The 22387-nt window shown below is 36.4% G+C and overlaps 1 protein-coding gene across 1 annotated transcript; it reads right to left on the reverse strand.

The window, feature by feature from the left end:
* Positions 1-789: 789 nt before the first annotated feature.
* Positions 790-21316, reverse strand: LOC125832640 (probable serine/threonine protein kinase IREH1). Its single transcript, XM_049511836.1, has 17 exons — positions 20434-21316; positions 14512-14582; positions 14238-14420; positions 12761-14146; positions 12153-12325; positions 11783-12026; positions 10585-10677; positions 10371-10511; positions 10200-10292; positions 8070-8274; positions 7557-7642; positions 3933-4021; positions 2318-2369; positions 2153-2209; positions 1869-2042; positions 1706-1783; positions 790-1320 (listed from the first exon to the last, which is right to left on the reverse strand). The coding sequence occupies exons 1-17, from the start codon at positions 21116-21118 to the stop codon at positions 1237-1239; spliced, it is 3894 nt and encodes a 1297-aa protein (XP_049367793.1). The 5' UTR covers positions 21119-21316; the 3' UTR covers positions 790-1236.
* Positions 21317-22387: the final 1071 nt, after the last annotated feature.

The following is a 22387-nucleotide window of genomic DNA, read 5'->3' on the forward strand; positions in this document are numbered from 1 at the left end:
TGAAGAAGAAAGAACAGCAAAACCCTAAAATTTTCAGATCCAACTCCTTCTATAAACTTTTTGATTTGATGTATCAACATCACTAAGTATTCAGAGACTTCTTTTAAGCGATTTTCATTTACTTTCTTCCATTAGAATTTGTGCTGAAAATGGAAGAAGAAAGAACGGCAAAACCCTAAAATTTTCAGATCCGACTCCTTCTATAAATTTTTTGATTCAAAGTATCAACATCACTAAGTATCCGCAGACTTCTTTTAGGCAATTTTTGTTTACCTTCTTCCATTAGAATTTGTGCTGAAAATTGAAGAAGAAAGAACAGCAAAACCCTAGAATTTTCAGAGAGGAGCAGAAAGAAAAGTGAAAGAGGGAATGAATGTTCCCGATTAGTTCCTAATTAGATACAGCACTTTTTGCTGAGTTGAAAATTCTTTAAACAAAATTATTTAAGTAATGCTTAAAGTTGACAAAAATGGTTATAAAATAAAAGTATATTTAAAGGTGGTAATTATTAAATAAAAGACCTTCACTTATGTAATTTTACCTATTTAAAACATAGCCCAAGTCATTTCAAAATCGACTTCAAACTGAGATTTTAATAATTAAAACTTCAAACATATAGATTTGAAGTAGGATTTGCTGAAGTCTAACTTTAGACATGCCAAATCAACCAATAAGAGAATCCTGAATTCCGCGAATAGCCAGAACCTGGAGCGCGAACAACAGGTTAGGCAAATACTCGCGGAACCAATAAAAAAGAATGAGAGAGAGAGAGAGAGAGACCAGTTAACAGACAACCCAAAAATTGAGATGAGCAATCATGTCACCTTTGCTGTTTTTTCTAGCTGTGGAGGGTAACTTTTACAAGTACAATCAGAGGCCTTAATGCCAATGACTGGAGGGCCTCACGCAGCTGTAAAATAAAAACTAAATGAAACTTCACAGCATTAAACTTGTATGTATGACAAAAAAACACATCCCGCGGTAGCCAGGCACAAGTCTTTAAGCTGCTTATATATATCTGCAACAGGGGCAACAAAAGGTTTCAATTATCTTCAGAAGCATAATACTAGTGCTACAGTATAGAACAAGGACATACTTTTACAGAAGAGAACACTATTAAGGCAACCACATACATTTACAAGGTATACAGACATGAGATGATTGCCATTCTTTTCATTACGTCAGACCGACAGAAAAAATCAAATCTGATACTTTATGGCTGCAAGTGCCCTTTAGCTATGCATTAGGATTTGTCGGTTGATCATCTTTCCAATCTTTTGTAAGCAAATCATAATTGATTGACGCAAGCTGGGACAGATTCTGCAGGAAGAGAAGTCAATATAATTAGACCAGTTGTTGGAAGTTTGGAATGGCTCCTAGGCGGCAAAAGAGAACATCACATATTACAAAAAATGATAATTGGTTGATCAGGAGCTAAGAGATTTATTTTGGATTAATCAAATGACAGGTAACAGGTGTTAATAAAATGTTAAGGTCGTATAGTGTAGCGAAAGGTGTCACATAGTATGACTCATAGGTTCAATACCACGATGATTATGTATCAGAATCGAGAAACTCTTTACTTGTTTAGCATCTTTCCACTCCTTGTTATAACATTGAATAACCTAGTATGCCAAAATGATACCAAGTGCTACTAATGAAAAGCAAACAATCATGAATCAAGTGTGATCGAACAAGAAACTACCTTAAATGAGAAGTTACTAAAAGAGTAGTTGATGGAAGAGCCTGACTCAAATTCTGCAAGACCACCACATTCATCAACCTGTTCAGCAATGCATTGAGAAACCCGCTCAACAAAAAAATCCAGATTCACAAATAAACCTTAAATACATTGATCGTAATCATACCAGTTCATCATGGCGATTACTTAAACAACTGCTACTATCACTAACACTATTGTTATCGGTAGACCCCTCAAATTCACTGGCTGTGTATACGCGTTCATCTGAAGGATTCCAAGAGAAGCGACTCGTGAAGTAACTTGTATCCAGTGCATTTTCTGAAGCAGGCACAAATGCAGCCTGAGAGACATACAAGCATTTGGTGCAACAGTGATTAGCTTACGAGGTACCTCATTTACCTATCAGCCACTATAGATAAAGTAAAAATGAAATAGAGATTGCAGTCGAACCTTCTGTCTAGCAAGTGTGTCCCAGTTAATATCCCTAAAGAAAGGGTGCTGTTTCACCTGCATAAGAATTGCATTCAATTCTCAGATGAACTCCAAAGATTTATACTTAAAAGAATGAATAGAACTATGTTCATATCAATGATACAATGGAAAAATGACTGTTACCTCTGAGGCTCCTCCGGCTCCAAGCCTCTGGTTGGGATCTTCTCTAAGTAACCTGAAATTTACAATGACAGCAGCCCGAAATTTGAGAAACGGATAGCAAATAGTTCAATGATACATCTATTGGACAGAAAAAGTCATCTTCAGTTTTATTTTTTGATTCAGTGATTTCATTTAATTTGAGAAGTCATGTTGTATTTATATAATTATAGTAAGTAGTAGTGTTTAATGTTTTTTAAAGCTTGTTCATCCTAATTCAAAGCACCAAGACAGACAGTTCTAGTAAAATCTGAGTAACTGCACTCGAACATTATGGTTTTTTGGGGGTCAAGTAAATAAAACTAGATAATAGCATTGGGATGTGAAATGGGCCCAAATAGAACAAAATGGATACACCCTTCGGGGTGGCCCAGTGGTTTGGGCTTGGGACTTCCATGTTGGAGGTCTCAAGTTTGAAACCCCTTGCCAGCGAAAGCAAGGGGTTTGCCTTCTGGGCCGAGCAAGCCTAGTGCGAGTTACCTCTCCTATGTTTGCGAGCTATTGCATAGGAGCGGGGGTTTTACCCTATGCGTACCCAAAGGATAGTGGCTGCGGGTTTCCCTTGTCATAAAAAAAATAAAAATAGAATCGACTGGATACAGTGGATTCATGTAGTGACTTGTTTTGGATTGGCATAGTGATTCATTGAACATACCAAATGGTAGATTCAAAACCCCAACTCATCTCATTTGTTAGAACAGATTTACTTGGGGGTTACTTGGTTTGGGAGAAAGTTATGCAGGGACTATAAAACTAGGATTAATAATCCCTGGATTATTTAGTACTAGTGCTTTGCTTGGTTCATGAAATTAAAAATGTGAGATATATGGTGTATAATCCAAAACATGTGATTGGTTTGAAGGTGGGTATATGTAAATTATAAAAGGTTTAAAAGGTAATATTCTTCCCCCAACGTGAGATAAATAATACCAGGATTACGGAATAAGATCTATATCGGTATTAGGCATTAGCTAATACCAGTAATCAAACACTGGACAGATACAACAACATACCGAGTGTAATCCCACAAGTGGGGGTTTAGGGGTAGGATGTACACAAACTTTACCCCTACCTTTATGGAGGGCAGAGGAATATTATCCTAAAATTTATACCCCGAGATTAGAATCCTGATCCTGGTAACCAAACAGCCCCTTTAGTGATTCAAGTGATCACATTTATCCTTTCTGTGGTGAAATTTTTTTCCTGTCCTGAGAAAAGAAATTGTGTTTGAACACTCCGCAGAGGAAGTGTCTCCAAAGTGCATGCACATAAAAACTTCAAGATGGAAAAGCAATTAGCTAAAAATATTTGAAATTTGCTATAGTAACACAACCATTGACTAACTTAAGACAATTTACGGAAATCTTTTAATATAGAACACCAGTGTTTGTAGTCAAAACCAATTTAAACACCCACAGCTCTCTGAAGTCCAGATAACTGATTACTTATTTAGAAAAAAATTACATTTCATAATTCACACATGCCTCTGGCCAAAAACAAGAGAAAATAAAACTAAATACTCACAGTTAAGAAGGAAAATAATGTTGGGATTCATAAGAACAGCCAGAGATTCTCTTACCGGTCAATCAGATCAAATGCCTCGGGACTCATTTCCTCAGGAACTCCGGGCCAAGGTATATTACGATTGAGAATATTGTCGAATATTTTCTGAATACAAGAAAAGGTTAATACAAAATTTAGAAGTACTTATGCAAGAACATCAGCATATATATCCAAAAAACAGAAACCCCTCAAAGAGTGCTAAGGCCAGCAATTAACTGTTTAGATCAAGTTCGATATATTTTAAGCTATATTTACATTTTTATTCAATAATTAATGTCTAAAATTGTTAACTGTAAATAAACAAAAATTAAAAACGTATGATTCATTAAAAGAAACAATAATCCCAATTGATGTGGCGGTGTTTCATTTGGCGCCCAAAGTTAAAGAAAGAAAGACTTTCAATCCCAATTAACGTGGTGGTGTTTCATTTGGCACACAAAGTTAAAGAAAGAAAAACTTTTAAAACTTGTGATCTAAGCCAAGCCATAGACATTTGTGTGGCAACAAATTATCTCATTAAGGGTAAAAATGAGAAGTTTTAAGATTTTAAAAGGAATGACATATCATTGAGACAGAGGGTAAACAATAAGTAGGTAACAAATTAACGATATTTATTCGTGAGCTAATTGTTTATTGATTTAAGAAAGAAAACTATGAAAAGGTCAAATCTGTTAAGTAAGAATATAACTTGAAGACAAATTCATAAAATCGCCGAGAGTATACCAAGGATCTATTTAGCTGACCCGACTAGTTTAAGATTGAGGCATAGTTCATTAATTGGCAACTCATAACATGATATGGCATTTCATGAAACCTACAAGGGATGTTATTAGTAATAGATCCAAAAACATTTAGTACCTGTTAGAATAGGAATAGGTTTATTCAATCCCATTAGAATAGGAATAGGTTTATACAATCCTATTAGAATAGATGGCACCCCCTGGGGGTTTGTAAATCCCTCCTCATCAATTTCTTGATGAGTTCTTTTGTGTGAATATAAAGTTACCTATTTCAAAAAATAAAAATAAAATAGAAATAGGTATATACAATTCTATTAGAAAAGGAATAGTAATAGAAATAGAAATAGGAATACTAAATAGTATCCTACTTGGTAAAGGATTGTATTCTAGGGTCTATAAATAGGGTCTCAATGTAATAATGTAAACAACAACAATTGAATAATATTTTTTTCCTATATTTCTCACATGGTATCAGAGCCTCTACGATCTTGGTAGAAAATCAAAGAGCTTCTGCTGCCGACGGGGGGGCACCCATATATGCTGCCCGTCTGGCCAACGATTATGTTAGCAGTCACCGTGTATCTTTCCGATGACTATTTTCTCATATCTAATTTGTGTAGCACCGTGCCATCATTCCGGTGACTACTGTCTTATATCTATTTTGTGTAGCACTGTGTCATCATTCCGGTGACTACTTTTTCATATTTAATTTGTGTAGCACCGTGCCAGTGACTATTTTTTCATATTTAATTTGTGTAGCACCATGCCATCCTTCTGGTGACTACCTTTATTTGCATATCTTATTTGTGTAGCACCGTGCATCGTTTCAAACTACTTTTCATATTTAATTTGTGTAGTACCGTGGATTTTTTCGAACTATTTTCTCATATCTGAGTTGCATAGCATCAGGTGTCTTTTCAGTGACTCCTCAGATTTGATTTGCATAGTTCCATTCGTCTTTCCGGTGACTCCTCAAATCTGATTTGCGTAGGGTTGTGCCATCATTCCAACCCTACCCGTATTAATTTTACTTTTTCAGCTGGGTCGTGCCATCATTCCGACCCTACCCATATTATTTCTCTTTTTCAATGGGGTCATTCCATCAATTCGAACTATCCTATATAATTTCTATTTTATAGTTGGGTCATGACATCATTCCGACCCTACCCATATAATTTTATTTCTTAGATTGTGACCACTTTTAGCCATCAAATCTAATACTCCGACATATGAGCATGTTTCGGTCAGTTTTTCGATGACTTGTTTAATATCGACTTGTCTATTGATTCCAACATGATCCATATACTTTATACTAGATTTTGAGCACTTGCAACGACCGTTGCATTGTGAAGAAGTATATATGGAGCAACCACCTAATTTTGTTGCTCAGGGGGAGTTTAGTAGCCTTGTATGTTGATTACGTAAGTCACTCTATGGTCTGAAACAGTCTTTGCAAGCTTGGTTTGGGAAGTTCCAACACTGTAATTTATCACTCTGTATTTTATCGGCATTATGCATCAAATTCAGTATTTCATGAGAAGACCAAGCACATTGAGATTGATTGTCAATTTTGTGAAGTCGAGTGATCAACTTGCAAATATCTCACCAAGCCCCTCATCGGTCCTCGTGTTAATTACATTTGTAACAAGCTAGGTACATGAATTGTATGCACTAGCTTGAGGGGGAGTGTTAGAATAGGAATAGGTTTATTCAATCCCATTAGAATAGGAATAGGTTTATACAATCCTATTAGAATAGAAATAGGTATATACAATTCTATTAGAAAAGGAATAGTAATAGAAATAGAAATAGGAATACTAAATAGTATCCTACTTGGTAAAGGATTGTATTCTAGGGTCTCAATGTAATAATGTAAACAACAACAATTCAATAATATTTTTTTCCTATATTTCTCGCAGTAACAAAGTCCACAATATTTACAGGGACTTCCTTTTTTTTGAGAAAGAGGGACTTCCTTTTTTATCTTTTCTTTTATTTAATTAAACTCATTTAATAGAAAAAGAAAAAGAAAGAAACTCTTACACTAAACAATGCTTTTCTTTTCTACCTACTCTACCCCTCCAAACCCAGCAACCCCTATTCTCTTTCCTCCCTGGGAAACTCGATGTCCCAACCAAATGACTGGAAATAGGCTCTGCTACTAGAGCAGCCCTCTGAACTCTAAGCAATACTAAGTAAATTAGTTCTCATCATATGACACATATTTACTCCAAAAAGCAACTTTAAGTCTGGGTGACACTCAAGACCTAGAAATCAAATCAGAAAATATGAGTCACTGTGAGGGGAAAGAATGTCCCTAGTGTCACAATTGTGAAAGAAAAGTGGCAATCTCAGAAAAATGATATTCTCTTTATAAGTGAAGATCTAAGTTGTTTCTCACAAATGCACTTAGGTCCAGTTTTACTTATTCTTTTTCACCTGATTTTATTACTAACTCAGTTCTATTTAGTATAAAATTGGTTTTCACGAAGACATTTTCCTTTTAACTATATTCACATATTACTCTAATACAAATGGTTAGAATGAAATCAGTTATTTAAGGTACGTTAAATTTTCCAAATGAAACAAGCTGTTAAGAATTGAGTATATTTTCCATATAAAAACTAGCATTATTTCAAGTATTTCAACCTTACAGTTCCAATTTTATCGGATGTCCCTAAAGAGACATTTAAAGTCTTCCGAAAGATGCCAAATTTTTTCCATAATTGAAAAAACTGCTTAGGCAACATATAAGAAAAACTCTGAACCTAATTTAACACATAAAAGAACAATAGCTAGTCATCCTTATATATAAAAATATAATACTCATAAATGGAATGCATTCATAATATCACAAGGGAAAATAAAGAATAAAGAAACAAGTATTACAAAATATTAACCTGAGGATGCTCCGCATTGAAAGGTGGAATGCCAACAATCAACTCAAAGAGAATAACACCCACAGACCACCAATCAGCAGTGAAACCTGAAAAAAATCAAGCTGCGGTAACCGCTTAACAAGAAATAGAATGGCACAAAAAGAGAATGTTGTCACATCCAAATTGTTTTCTTACAGGTTCTATATAAATAATGATATGACAACTTAAACAAAAAATTAATAAAAAAATTTAAAGATCTCTAAAAAAAAGCAACAATCCCCCCCTCACCCTTTTTCGGTTCTACAGGAGTGTGGTAACCGGCAGAACATGCATATCAATTTTTTTATTATATAGAAGTAATTCCACTAAACCGCCCAGAAGAGACTACGTAATTACACCATAAGGGTAAGTAAGAAGGGGAAAGGTAATTTAGACTGGCAACAGGTTGATTGCTTCATATGACACTTCTCGAAAGATAAATCAGCAATTCATTGTCGTTGAAGGTAGAGAACAACAAATAACAGATATACACACCATGTCCTGTTCCTAGAAGGATTTCGGGCGCCAAATAGTCTGGTGTGCCAACAGCAGAGCGTTTCTCGCGCCTCTCCTGTTGATGTTCAAGTGCCAGCAACTGAGATTCATCATCATCCATCATGGATGTTCCACTGACTGCCGGACCAGACAAGTCATCTGTGCTATTGATAAGACCGACTTTAGAAAGCCCAAAGTCCGTCAACTGTAGACAATACCACCATTAAAGCTGACTCATCAGCACAAAAAAAACTACATACTTGAACATAATAAACTTCAAACCAGGAAACACAAAAGAAACAGTTCTATCAACAAGCTTTGCATTTGAGTTTGCCTATTATCAAGATATACATGCAAAAGAACAGAATAATTGAACTTCAACCTCACTAAGAAAAAGAACTTAATGCAGTTCAAGCAATTTTATCAAAAGGTGAACTGCTTTTCGAAAATGGCAAACATCTGGATATCAATTGACAATACCTGCTTACATCAGCAAAAACTATGAAATTACACTTCAGTGATTTGCGCTTGAGATGGGATATGTTAACATAAGCATACTCACCCCAAGCCCCAAGCTCAAAAAGGAAACAAATGATATAGGATAATACGAGTACGGAAATACTTGATGTAACACTAATGAACTAAAGGGTATATTGATTCATTAAGACCCTCAACCACTTGTATTTGTTAAGAGTAATTATCATATTATAATCCACTAAAGGTTGTAGGTTAGTAGGGTTAGCGCGTTGGCTTTCCTTGCGAGGGTTTGGGTTGTTAGCGTTTGTGGTAGTCCTAGCCTTGCACTTGCAGTTCTTGTCTGTGATACCTATAGCCTTATGTTGTTTACTGCGTTTCACTTCTCGCATTATTTTATTGATGTTGTATACACTGTTTCCCTCTTCATTTTACTTGGATTTGTTGTACTTGAGCTGAGGGTCTTTCGGAAACAGCCTCTCTACCTCAACGAGGTAGTGGCAAGGTCTGCGTACACTCTACCCTCCCCAGACCCCACCTAGTGGGATTTCACTGGGTATGTTGTTGTTGTTGTTGTTGTTGTATAATCCACTAAAGAACCTAAGGGTGTTTGGCTAAGCTAAAAGATCTGTTGTTACGTAGAGGGTAAGCTGTTACACTCACTTTGCAAATAGTTAAGTTCATGGTGACCAACTATTGACAACCTATATATGCTTATCATGTTTTTTATTGAATTACATGTTCCCCAATTTTATATTGAGAGTTGCCTTAATTTTTTTAATATTCCAAATCTGGGCATCTATTTGGTCAATATTGAAATGCAAAATACCAAATTGATGTGACAAGCCAGGCCCAAGTTCGCTCATGAGATTCCCAATTCAATGGTAGGACTATGAATTACAGATCGACATTCACATACATCCATAACATGCTAGCAAGCTACATAGTTATGACTTATGACCGAGAAATCCTTAAAGGCAAGTTGGCACACAGTTCGGAACTTGGTAGATAATGGCTCCGCACCTTTATCCTTCTGCATATAATACCAGGCTTTGTCCACACTTCGGTTCGAACTCGTGACATACGCCTAACCCAAACATTGTGTGTTGTACCCTTACCACTGAACCAAAGCCCTTGAGAGCAACATGGATACCAAATATGCAATTGCTAAAAGTAAAAGCAAGCTGGAGGATATTATAGAAATTTCTTCATACCAATAAAGTGGGCAGAGAACCACAAAAGCACAAGCATTATGCCACCCCATTCCCAAAAAGTTGAAATCTGGAACTAACATATCTGGAATATAATTCCAGCAAAACAGTCATTTAACAACACTTGACTCGATCAATCAATTACACCTCAATCCCAAATTAGTTGTGTCCATTTATGGGACTTCTATGACTATTCTGCTTCATCATAGCCCATTTCATTAAAATACTATATAAGTAGTCTTTTAGGGTAATTTAGGGGGTTCTCAACAAGTAGAAATTCTTTAAACTCTCACATTTATACCTACACCAACATACAAGTCTCCAACCAGACTAGGAAACACACAAAACTGATTTACCTATACATATTCTCTGTTTCCATGTGCTCTGGTCTTAGCTAAGTCCGTATTGATAGCACTTAATGAAGTAAAAAATAAGAGACTATTACCTTGATGTGACCATCATGAGCAATCAACAAATTGTCTGGCTTTAAATCACGATGAACCACTCGCAAAGAGTGCAGATATTCCAGAGCAAGCACCTGAACAGCTCAGAATCTTAGATTTATGTTTCACCATGTTGTACACAATGTTTTTGTAAAGGAGATATAAATACTCACTACTTCAGCGATATAAACACGAGCAACATCTTCATCCAAGCAGCCAAGATTTCTCAACAATGAATACAGGTCCCCACCATTCAAGTATTCCATCACAAGGTACAAGTTCTCGCGGCAAGTAAATGAGTAGAAGAAGCGAACCTAATACATAATAAAATTAGTAAAACAGTTTATCATATCTAGAAATAAAACTTTTCTCGGTTCACATGCTCACCACAAAGGGATTGCGAACTGATATTAAAATATCACGTTCCGCCAATATACTCTCAACAGCATTTTTGCGTATCATATCTGCCTTCTTCAAAACCTGTAGACTAAACAAGTAAGTTGGAATGCCACAAAAAACATCGTTTAATACACACACAATTAACACCTGCACAATTAAGATATTGACTGTTAGGCAAAGAAGAAGTGGGATCACAAAAGCAGCATACTTTATACACCAGAACCGATGGAAGGATAAGATCTTCCTCACTTTGAGTCGAACAAAAATTTCATGTCTTACTAAAATAAGTATAAAGCACAAGAATGTCATTAATCAGAAAACCAAATTCCACTGAATGAGACAGTAACTGATGCAAGATAGCAGAATGGTTCTTATCCTAAATCTAGGTTCCACAGACCAGAAGCTTCTGAGAAGTAGAAGTCATATCATCAGAGAAACAACAGACATGCAGACAACATATATCCAGCAAAATACAAATGGGAGATCTCAGTTAAAAAAATGAAGAAATCACACCTCCCTGCTCTCAACCTTGAAAAGATATACATGTGCAGACAATTTTTTGATAAGTAAAGAAGCACATGTATACATCATAAAGTTAATTAAGCAACTCTCCTTGCAAAGGTTGCAGGTTCAAGACCTGCATGGGCCACGCAGTGCAACTGCTTACTTTTCATCTTTTCAAATAAAAAATAAATGACTTAAGCAACTCCCTTTGCATTGCCAAAATGAAAAAGGAAAAGGGAGGTTTTTAAATATTTTCTTAATATACTCAAATATGTATTCGTTTTATTCTAAAAATTCTGTCGTGAATCTCTTTTCTTTCATCTTCCTGAGGTTATTACGTTTCCGTAGTGATGAAGAACATCTTGCCAGTGTAACATAATCCTTCCAGAAAAATCCCCAAATTCAACATAGATTCTTCTTCTAGATATGAACAAATACATATCAAAATAAAGTGATGGCATGGACTTCTTGTCCAGTTTTCTTTTGGCTGGGGTTCAAGGAGACAAAGTTCTACAGGTGCTTGCTCACATGCCACATGAAAATAATCTTAAGAGCAGGGGAAAAAAAATGTCCCTAAGTTGATCAACAACAAAAAGAAAATTAAAAAGAACTCCTAAAGCATTTACCAGGAGGAGAGTTGATCAACAAAAAAAAGGACTCCTACAGCAAACTGTCTGTGTACCTTAATTGCAAAGAAATCTCCGGTGGTTTTCTTTTTCGCCAAGAAAACACGGCCAAATGCCCCACGACTAATTGGCTTTATTATCTCAAAGTCATCTATAGAGGTACGGTCTTTCGAATGAATAGGGCTGGTTCTCAAGCTACGTACAACATCATCTTCCAAGGGAGCATCTTCATCAATGACGGAGCTACTGATATCAACCTTGTCATCATCAACTAGTTCGCATAGTTGCAAATACTTCTCCCTGGATGACAAAAGAAAAGGTATTAATCCTTCTGTTGCAAATACTTCCACAATTCTTATAATTTCGTCTTCTATTTTCCTTGGAAAGCACAGCAAGGAATAAATCACAAGTACGAAACTAACTTACCTTATCAGCTTTTCTATGCGGGTTGCAAATGTTTCAACCGTAAGTGCATCCCGCTTTCTGCGTTCTGTCACAACTTTCAGATCTTCAAGGCAAGAGAGCAAATAAGATGTAGACCGATCATCATTTAAAGGTGTGTTCGCCACACATCGAGCAATATCTGCCAGTTCATTCATCTGCACCATCAAGACGTAGAACAACAAAATGTTCAATTCAGAACTCCTGAAAGAAGTCAATACCAAATATACTACACTAACACGAGCAAATGTAGGACATAACATAAATATTACTATACTGAATCTTTACACTAAAAAAAGGGAATATCATTAAAACTTCCATTCAAATGAAATATGTTGCAACAAACACAAGCTTCTCAAACTTCAAACGGAGCAAATCCCAGGAATAAGCCAAAAAATACAGCTCAAATTGAAAATGAATACCATATGTCCACCTCAAATAACATTTGCTAAGCAATTACATATATCAATACACATATACATATACATACAATTACAGGCAACCCCTGCGGGCTACAAAACAAATCCTTATACCAGTATCACCAAAAACAACGAAATTAAAAAAGTAGGCAGCAGATATGTACTGGCAACTACCTGAGGAAGATCATCATGCTCAGAGAAACCACCTTTACCTGCCAATAGCAGGTCTATCTGGCTAGTCCGTGGTGTCTGCAAGGGGGACCTAGGAGTCATGCTGCCTGCAGATGATGTTGTCATTCCTTGATCTGACTTTGGTCCAAAGCGGGTTTTACATGACATAGTAGGTAAACCTTTAAATTCATCCATGAACACAGAGTTATCTGCTTCAGGAAAACAATCCAGCATGTCTTCTGACCCTCGGCGTGACCAATCACTAAGTTTTGGAGAGAAGGGTTCAGATTCCTCGGTCACACTAGAGTTTGATACTTTTGTGACATCTGGGCTTCCAACAATGGGCTGGAAGTCTTTCTGTGAGAATGACTCCATGAGCTTCTCAAGAGTATCTGTAATTCTAAGCAAGCGCTCATTAACACTAAGACCCTTTTGATCACAACGATCGGCAATAGCACATATTCTGGAGTGATCTTCTACATGCAAAGTGGGAACCTCATCCTCACAAATGCGGCAAATTATTGAATTTTCGTCCGAAACACTTGGTTGATCACCCCAGTATCCCCAGGGAACTTTATGCTGGTGCTTCGAAGGAATTGAAGAATGTGCATGAGAATCTTTAGCAGAAAGAAGCTCAGGATGCTTGTCAGCAGCTAGATTTACATCAGGAATTCCTCTTTGGTCCACTAATAGCTTTGAAGGTTCAATATTGCCATCAATTGTGTGCTCCTTGATTGGAGAAGCTTCGTTGGGACTTTTTACTGCTGGAGTCGGAAATTTCTTCCATGATGTCATCCGATCCCCTCCACCAGGAGTCTCCAATTTTTTTGGATTTTCAGCTTGCGCAACCTGAGAGTCCTCTTGATGTACAGCCTGATCTCTCTTCCACTCTAACCCATGTTGTTCCTGACTATAAGATTTTCTGGGGGCCGACACCTTTGGGAATTGCATAGGACCAGACATCATAACATTTCTTCTATTGCCTGGAGGAATGTGTTTTTCCACAGGCTGCAACGATTGACGAAGTTGAAATACAGGTTCATCCTCAGCGAACGCACTTTCCTTGTGGAATTGAAGCAATCGTGTACACCTTGTAAGTATAAAAAGCATCCTAGTATGCAGCTGCTTCAGCGTACCCATTGGAAGTTCCTGGCGTCTATCATCCAGCTCCTGAACAATCCCCTCACACTGAAGCCAAAATTCCCCCGGTGATGTCATTGCACATCTCCGAGCCAAAACCAACAAATCTTCAATAGTTTCTTGCCATTCCGGATGAGTTTCTGCATTTTTTTCAAGGACTCCAACCAGATCTGCAGCAAAAATGCGCAGATCAGAGTCCACTTCCTCCTTTGCTTTGTCAAACTTTGCTCTAATCATCATTAAGACTTCCTGTTAAAATTGCAAAACAACAGGTTATAATTGAAAGCAATATGCTGATCATTTACTAAATTAAAGAAACTAGCAAAAAAGATAAAATTACCTCCAAATTATTTAAACCTCGAGGCTTCCAGAATGGATAAGGCCGTACACCTTTGGAATTAAGTTCATGGGAAAAACTTTTTATATCTGCCGGGAACCTTTTCCTAGGTGCACTAGTTACCCGCAGTATAGCTTGAACGCGAGGTGATTCGGACTCCTTTGGGTTTTCCCATTCATAAGATGTCTAGAAAGCACATCTTCGTTAGACTAAGGATAACGTTACAGCAGGAAAAAGAATCAACTAATACAACAGGTACTCTGAGAACCCTTCTTACCTTCAATTCGGGAGTATATACATCCATGCCCCTGAGACCTCCAGAATGGCTCCAAGATGGATTGAATTGCCCTATCACAAAAATGCAATAGACAAAATAAAATACTAGTCATGAACCATGGAAACTCTATAGCCAATGCTATACATGTATTGCTTAATGTGAATAAAGTATATGATATTTTGGATCATGTAAAAGTTTCTGAACTCTAGATGATGTTCACCAGTATACAGAGGTCTAATAACAAATTAGCTACAAATCTTTTCTTAAGCTTATTAGGTGGATTTACAACAAATTAAGTATGCCAGGGAATTTTCAGCAAAAAAAAACGCCTTTCCAAGTAGGAGAAAATGAAGGGAAAGAAAACTGAAAAAGAACATGTTGACTAGAATTTAACATATAAGGTTGTGAGCAATCTAAGAACATGCTAACAATTACTGTCATCCAAATGCATTACTGCCAATTTGCATCTTTTTTCCAGAGTTAATTTGTAACAGGATAAAGGGACACCAACACTAATGCACCCAAAAAAAAGGAGCAGGGTAACATAAGGTTTAATTACTGCATGTAGTGAAAAAGAGGTAGTTGCAAAATATGTAATGGACTTAGAAACTTGGGAGAACCAACTGCATTTCCTTCGTCATATTAATAAGGCTTATTTCTTTCCTCAAAGTGTATCTCCACTAGTACATAATGTTTTTAGTAATCCATATGACTAGAACAGTTTATTGTTGAAGCTTGATAGTATAGGATTGGCAAGCCAGCCAATTTCATGAACCTTCATTTATTTGATCCCTGGAACGGAGTTGTGGTAGAGAGCACTTTACCTAGTTAATGCATATAGTAGACTTAGTATCCCAACTACCACATTGGAAAAGGTGTATTACATACTATGTAGAATTCCGGATTGTTACAAAACTCCTTGAATGTTCCATTTTGTATTTACCTATATTTAAATGACTTCAAATTAACAGAGGTAATATGGTTAAATTACTCTTTTATTTATTGTTACTTAAGGGGTGTGCCAAGTCAAACATGGACAAGTAAACATGACGGAAGGAGTAGCCTATTTGGGCAAACTTTTGAAAACGGCTTATTTATTTGATAACCGAGAAATCCGTTGTGACCCGCACTTTGGATCAATCACAACATTCTAAACTCGGTGGATAATGGGCCCGCCCCTCTACCCTTCTCCACTTAAATACCGGGCTTCGCTTTGCATGGTGTGGGGCTTGAACCTGCGACCTAAGCCACAAATTCCACCTTTTGCCACCTGAAATCGGCTTATTTTAGAAAATGTTTTTTTCCAAACTGTCATTTTAAAAAGTACTGTTGGTGAGAACCAGCGTGTTTGGCCAATAAATTTTAACTTTTGAGCAGCAATTAATGTTTGCCATGCTTTTTAAAAATCCCAAGTGTATTTTTTCCGTGCTACTCCATAGAAGCACATATTATCACCCAGGAACTTGGTTAGGCACCTCCTTTTTAAAAAAATAAGCACCTTAAGCCTCCCAAAATCTTGGCTAAACAGGCTATTAATACTTCTGATCCAATAACAAGGCATAGTACCCTGACATATGGAGGTAATATTATTGAGTTTTAATTTATTTTTTCTATTTATTACTCCCTAGAGCGGACCAACCCAAATTTGTATGTATATAATTTAGGGACATAGACCGGGTGACATGGCAGGCTTCACAGACCAAGAATTCTATTTTCTAATTTTCTCGTATTTTTTCCTTTTTCCCTTTGTTTCTGCATGTAACTATCCTAATGTCTGGTATCTTTTCTCTGAACAGTTTCAATGCCACTTGTTTAAAGTCCAAAAGTCAGCTCTGTGTCCACTTCTTTTCTCACGCCCTTCCTGAAATTATTCTTTACATATTCACCAAATTTATTTCCTTCATCATAGATTATTACTAATTAATTATTCTCATAAATTCCTTTCGCAGTGATATAATACAAAGTTACCAAGTTCAATAAAAAAATTCTCTCTTCGTTCTAAGAATCCATTTCAGTCAGTGCTTAAAAAAATTCAGAATCGCCTTTGTTTCCTCTTCTCACTCATTTTCCGCAATCTTATCAAATTAATTTTACATAATTACCTTATTTATTTATTCCCTCATTATTACTAATTAATTTTTCTTTAAAAATTCCTCTCTATTTGTTTTCTCGTTATTGCTAATTAATTATTCTCCTAAAATTCATCTCATCCATCTTAATATTTGAGCGCTTTTCTCACTCCTTTCACGTGCTTAAGATGTTATTCCTCCTCCTTTCCTATTTTCTTCATTGTCGATGAGTTTTTAATGTGTGCTTGAGACTTGTTTTAGTTGAAAAAGGGGGAAGTTTTAATAGCAATTGTTATTATTCATTTCTTCATTTTCTTTTCCTATTTTCATTGATCTTAGTTGGGAATATTGTGCTTTTGAATTTGAAGCCTTTATTTTCGCTTTGCTTACAAGAAATTCAAATATCAATTATGCTTACCACTTAGCATGTTAGTTTCTGATTATTATTTTTTATGACAAGGGAAACCACAATTGCTACCCTTTGGGTGCGCATAGGGTAAAACCCTTGTTCCTATGCAATAGCTGACAAACCACACAAGAGAGGTAACCCGCGCAGCAAGCCTGGTGCGACAAGCTCGACCCAGAAGGCAAGCCCCTTGCTTTCGCTGGCAAGGAGTTTCGAACTTGAGACCTCCAACATGGAAGTCTCAATCCCAAACCACTAGGCCACCCCGAAGGATATGCTAGTTTCTGATTTTTCTCTCTTTCTTTTTGGTTTCATTGATTTCGGCTTTGTCTTTTCCTACGAATTGATTGATCTGTGTAGTTGCAGTATTTGGATTCTTATATTTTCGAAGGATATTTTTAAATTGTCTTTGAATTGGCATTTTCCAGAGTAGTTGTTATTAAGAGGATGTTTAGCATCAGTGAAAATGGTATGCTCATGTAGTTTCTAGTGGCGATCTATTGATTCCAAATTGATGTTGTCTTTGTTTCGTCCATTCAAGACATGTATTTCAATTTCGGAAAAGGCTCACACTTGATACACTAATGAGTAATGACATATCACGTTTTTACAATTAAATATCTCGGATGACAAACTTAAAGAACCAGGATTGGATGTGTACTTAGAACATGGACATGAAATCATGAAAACATTTGAGAAGTTGATGTCAAGTGTAGGAAAAACAACGAGAACGACAGAAGTTGTCTACACCTGTTAGACTTCCTAATGATCTTGATTGGGTGCATGACCAGAATTTGGCTAATTACTAATGTTCCTTCAGTTAATGAACTATTCTTTGCACTGCTTCGCATTGCTAGATCACCCAATCACAGTGATCTCATCATCAACCATAAAAAAATAGGGAATTTCAAACTACGGAGAATCAACAAGGAAGGGGTCGTTTAGTAAGATCTCGACCCAAGTGTAGTTGTTGTATAGCTTGGACACACTCATGAAGTATGTTATCTTTTGCATGGTCTACCCCCTCAAAAATGCTCATGTTGCTCAAAAGTCAAACCGACATGAATTCCTTCCATATCAAGCCAATAAGCATGTATCTCCACAAGTAGTCTTTGTTGGTCAAACTAGTACATTTGTGATTTGTTGCTTGTGTTTCATGGTCTAATACTTTTGGAACATAAGTCATGATTCAGGCACTTCTGATCATATTTCTAGTGAAAAGTTACTTTTGTCTAATAGATTTCAGTCTCTTTTCATTGTCACTTTTTTTTGCAAATGGTAATTGTTTCTATTTATGTAGAACATTACATATCTAAGACATCAATGATCGAGACAGTATCATTAGAGTAAATCTGATTACACCAAAAACACAGTGTCAAAATGCAATTCAGTTTGACTTGTTGCATACTACTCTACCTATTCTCAAAAACTCTAAGGTTCCTCTCTTTCCATATTGTCTATCAAATAGTGCCAGGGACAATTCTCCAGTTACTTCTGTTTTCTACTTGTGTCTCTACTTCTTCCCAGCTATATAAAGCCTCTGAAATTCTCCTAGGCATGGACCAGGAGATGTTTTTAAGTCTCAAGAACAAATACGCAACTGGCCAGTGACTTCGCATTGGATGAACAAATGATTGGCTGTTTCTGTTGTTTTCCCATAGAAAAAACATCCAGAGCAAAGTGTAATTCCCCTCTTCATTAAATTCTCCTGGGTCAATATTGCTTATTTAGCCTGTAACCACACAAAGCAAGACACCTTGTAGGGGATCTTGGCTTTCCATAGATGTCTCCAGGGCTATTTGAGTAACTACAGAGTTTGATGGTTCAGCTTTTTGTATGTTGTACGTACTTTAAAAATCCCTTTACTATGTCTCAACCACTGAAATCTTTTCACCGTCACTTTAGCCCATAGATTCCAAACATGTGCAAAAAGAGTTGGACAAGTTAATCCCCTATCCTATATCACCCTAAACTATGTTCACTATGTTTCTAGCCATCCTTTTATTAGTTTTGCATCTATTAGTGGGAGTTTGGATTGGCTTGTTTTTAGTGGATTTTGGCTTAAGTTCTTTTTTAGTTTTAGAAGCGTTTGGTAACTTCTTCTTTTTTTTATGACAAGGAAAACTCGCAGCCGCTACCCTTTGGGTGCGCACAGGGTAACCCCACTCCTATACAATAGCTCGCAAACCACATAGGAGAGGTAACCCACACTAGGCAAGCCCGGTGCGACGAGCCCGACCCAGAAGGCAAACCCCTTGCTTTCAGTGGCAAGGGGTTTCGACCTCCAACATAGAAGTCTCAAGCCCAAACCACTGAGCCACCCCGAAGGGTTTTGGGTAATTTAAAAAGTGTTTAGGCTGAAAAAGCACCCAAAAAGGCCAAAAGCCAAAAGTTGGACGTTCCAAACTTATGGATTTTAGATTCTAACTTATAAGCCACTTAAAAAGAAAAAAAAAAGTCAATCCAAACACCCCCTTAGTCGTTTGACTCATGCCCTCAATTGTGTCATAATATTCCTTGATGATAGGATTCTTTTGTCATGCAGTACGGGGAAGATTATTGACGTAGGGCGTGAATGACAAGGTCTTTACTACCTTAACTCTATGAATTCCTCCATAACATATCCAATTACGTATCCTCCAAACTTAACTCACGGACTTTATGGACATCCGAGTTTATCCAAGCTTAAGAAGATGGTGCCCAATTTTTATACGTTAGATTGTGAGTCATATCAGCTTAGGAATCATATCCAAAGCACATTTCCACGTATTGTTGAGAGTCATGAAGAAACTGTTTTTTCTTTCATTCATTGGGGTCTTAGTAGAGCCAGCTCAACATTAGGATTTCTCTATTCCATTAATTTCATAACTACAATTGAAGTATATATCACTACAACTGAAATCTTGAAATTGTCAAATTTCTAAAATAGATTAGCATAACTACATTCTACGTTTAAGCCATATTTAAAAGATAAAATTGCTACTAAATGGTAAAATAAAACGCAATTATTTCTAAATTTAGTTTCCAAATTCTTTGTTGTATCACTTGGTAATACAGATTTTATCATTTTAAAGGTATCATTTCCTTCTTTTAATAACTAGCATTGAACATTTAATCATGGGAAACAACTAAAATCCCTACAAGTACAAATCTTATTCCTATCTAAAATCCTTGCAAGATTACATAGTGCCTCGTTATACCTCTTCAGTTGCAATGATATATACTTCTAAGTTTTAGCAACATGGTTGGCCAATAAACATAATGATTCCCCACATGACTCAGCTTTGTAATGTGAGTCATTATAGTAACCTAAACATGTCAATGAATCCATAGTTCAGCTAATGGGCGTCTCTCTTAGTGTTCTCCACACAATTTAACTGATAGATGTCAGTATCATCATCGATATTAAACACACACAACAAATATTGTACGTGATTTTGCTCTAACCTGCTCCAGAATATGATTCACCGCTCTGCAGCGTTGATGTTCCAGGTATGTGTTTGCTTCGGTCCTTCAATGCAGCACTCTCAGCAGACATACCATCTGAATTGCTAGAATTATCTATCCGACCAGCATTCTCAGCAGACCCCAATACTGACTTCATCTCATCCTTCTTCCCTAAACTCTTCTTTCCCCAACCAGAACTCAACTGCCCATCGCCACCTGTCTTAGACAAATTGCTAGCACCCAAAGCATTCCCTTTATCTCTACTCCCATACCCAAAAAAGCTCTCCTGCGGTAACGGCCCTGATCGAGTCTTAATTTTATTCAATCCCAACGACGACGCCATTATCGGTGACAACGGAAACGAAGGAGCCCCAGCTTCCTTAGTTTCCGTCACCCCTTTCTTTTCCTTAACTTCCCCTGTACTGGGTTTCCCTGAATTCTTAATCGGAGTCGAACTCTGACTCTCTTTACCTTTAGCATCCTTTTTCTTATCCCTAAAACTAGCAAAACTTGACAACGAAGTGGGGGTACTTGGTGAATTGTCCTTCGAAGTAGATTTACCTTTCTTCTTACTCTCAGATCGAATTGGGGAGTTCGAACCACTGGATCTTGGACTGTTGTAAGATCCATCAGGGCTAGAAGTATCGGATTTCTTCGATGAGAAAAAACGTCCTTTGAACACCATCTTTAGGGTTTAAATCACTACTTTTTCTTGTTGTTGAAGGTAGAAATCACAGCCCCAGCAGCAAAAAATGCATGCCGGAAGCTGCAAGTGTTGCACTAAAGCATGAATGAATGAATGGAGAAAAAAAGGAATTTAGTGAAAGAGACTGAACAATTTTTGGTGTTTTTTTGATGGAGAAAGAAGTGGGGCTGAAATGAAGCAAACAAGAAAAGACCCTTTGTTGAGAAGTGGGGAAAACTCCTATTTTTGTACTTATTTGAGTTTTTTGAATTGGAATTTTCTTACACTTATTAAAAATAGTAAGATTCATAGTAGAAAAAAAAATAATGAATGTGATTATGTGTGGATAAGGTCTAAAGTAGTCAAGTGGTTAGTTACTACGAAATATTGTTTATTTATTATGATCATAACTTTTAGTACTAGTGTTTAATTTTAATATTTATTGTTTTGGACTTTGGTTGAAAATGATATTTATTTAGCAATAAAAGAATAATTCTTTGGTCTTCTCAAAATAGTTCAATTATTATTTAGGATTAAAATTAGACCTTCGATTCATTTTCTCTCACTAATGTCTTCTCTTTCTCTATCTTCGTCTCCGGCTTCCTCTCCGTATCTCATTTTGACGATTTCTCAATTTGTTTAGCTTTTAAATTACTCAGAGAGTCATAAAAATTGTATTCATTCACCTCAGTTTCACAGGATCGATTCATCCATTAACTCGTCTTACATAGGGATGGCAATGGAGCAGGGCGGGGTGGATTTAAGACTATGTGAGGCGGGGTGGGTTTAAGATTATGCGGGGCAGGAAGAATGTGGGGCGGGTTGAAGTGGATTTTTTATAAAACTAATGTGGGGCGGGTTGCGGGTATATGTAATTTTATATGAGTTCAAACTTAATTTTAACTTTTTACATGTTATAAGAGTGATATAACATTATCTATTACGATAATTTATTTAAAGATATTAAAATATTCAAGATAGTAAATGAAAATGATTCAATAAAAATTAATACAATTTGTTACGTGTTTTCCAATTGACCTCTAAAAAATAATTTTTGAAGTCATTCTCTATTAAATTAATAAAATCTAATGAAAAAAAAAATTTATTTTTATTAATTTTATTTTTAGTATCAAACTTAACTAGAAAAATAAAATATTAAAAAAATTATAAGGGGCATGTTCATGAGGGGCGGGGGGTGGGTTGACAATGGAAAAAAAAATCACATATAGCAAACATAAAAATCATATTTGTATGTTATAACTATAGTTT

The sequence above is a fragment of the Solanum verrucosum genome, unplaced genomic scaffold (genome assembly GCF_900185275.1).
Source record: "Solanum verrucosum unplaced genomic scaffold, falcon-dt-bn FXZP01000009.1, whole genome shotgun sequence".
NCBI classification, from domain to species: Eukaryota; Viridiplantae; Streptophyta; class Magnoliopsida; order Solanales; family Solanaceae; genus Solanum; species Solanum verrucosum.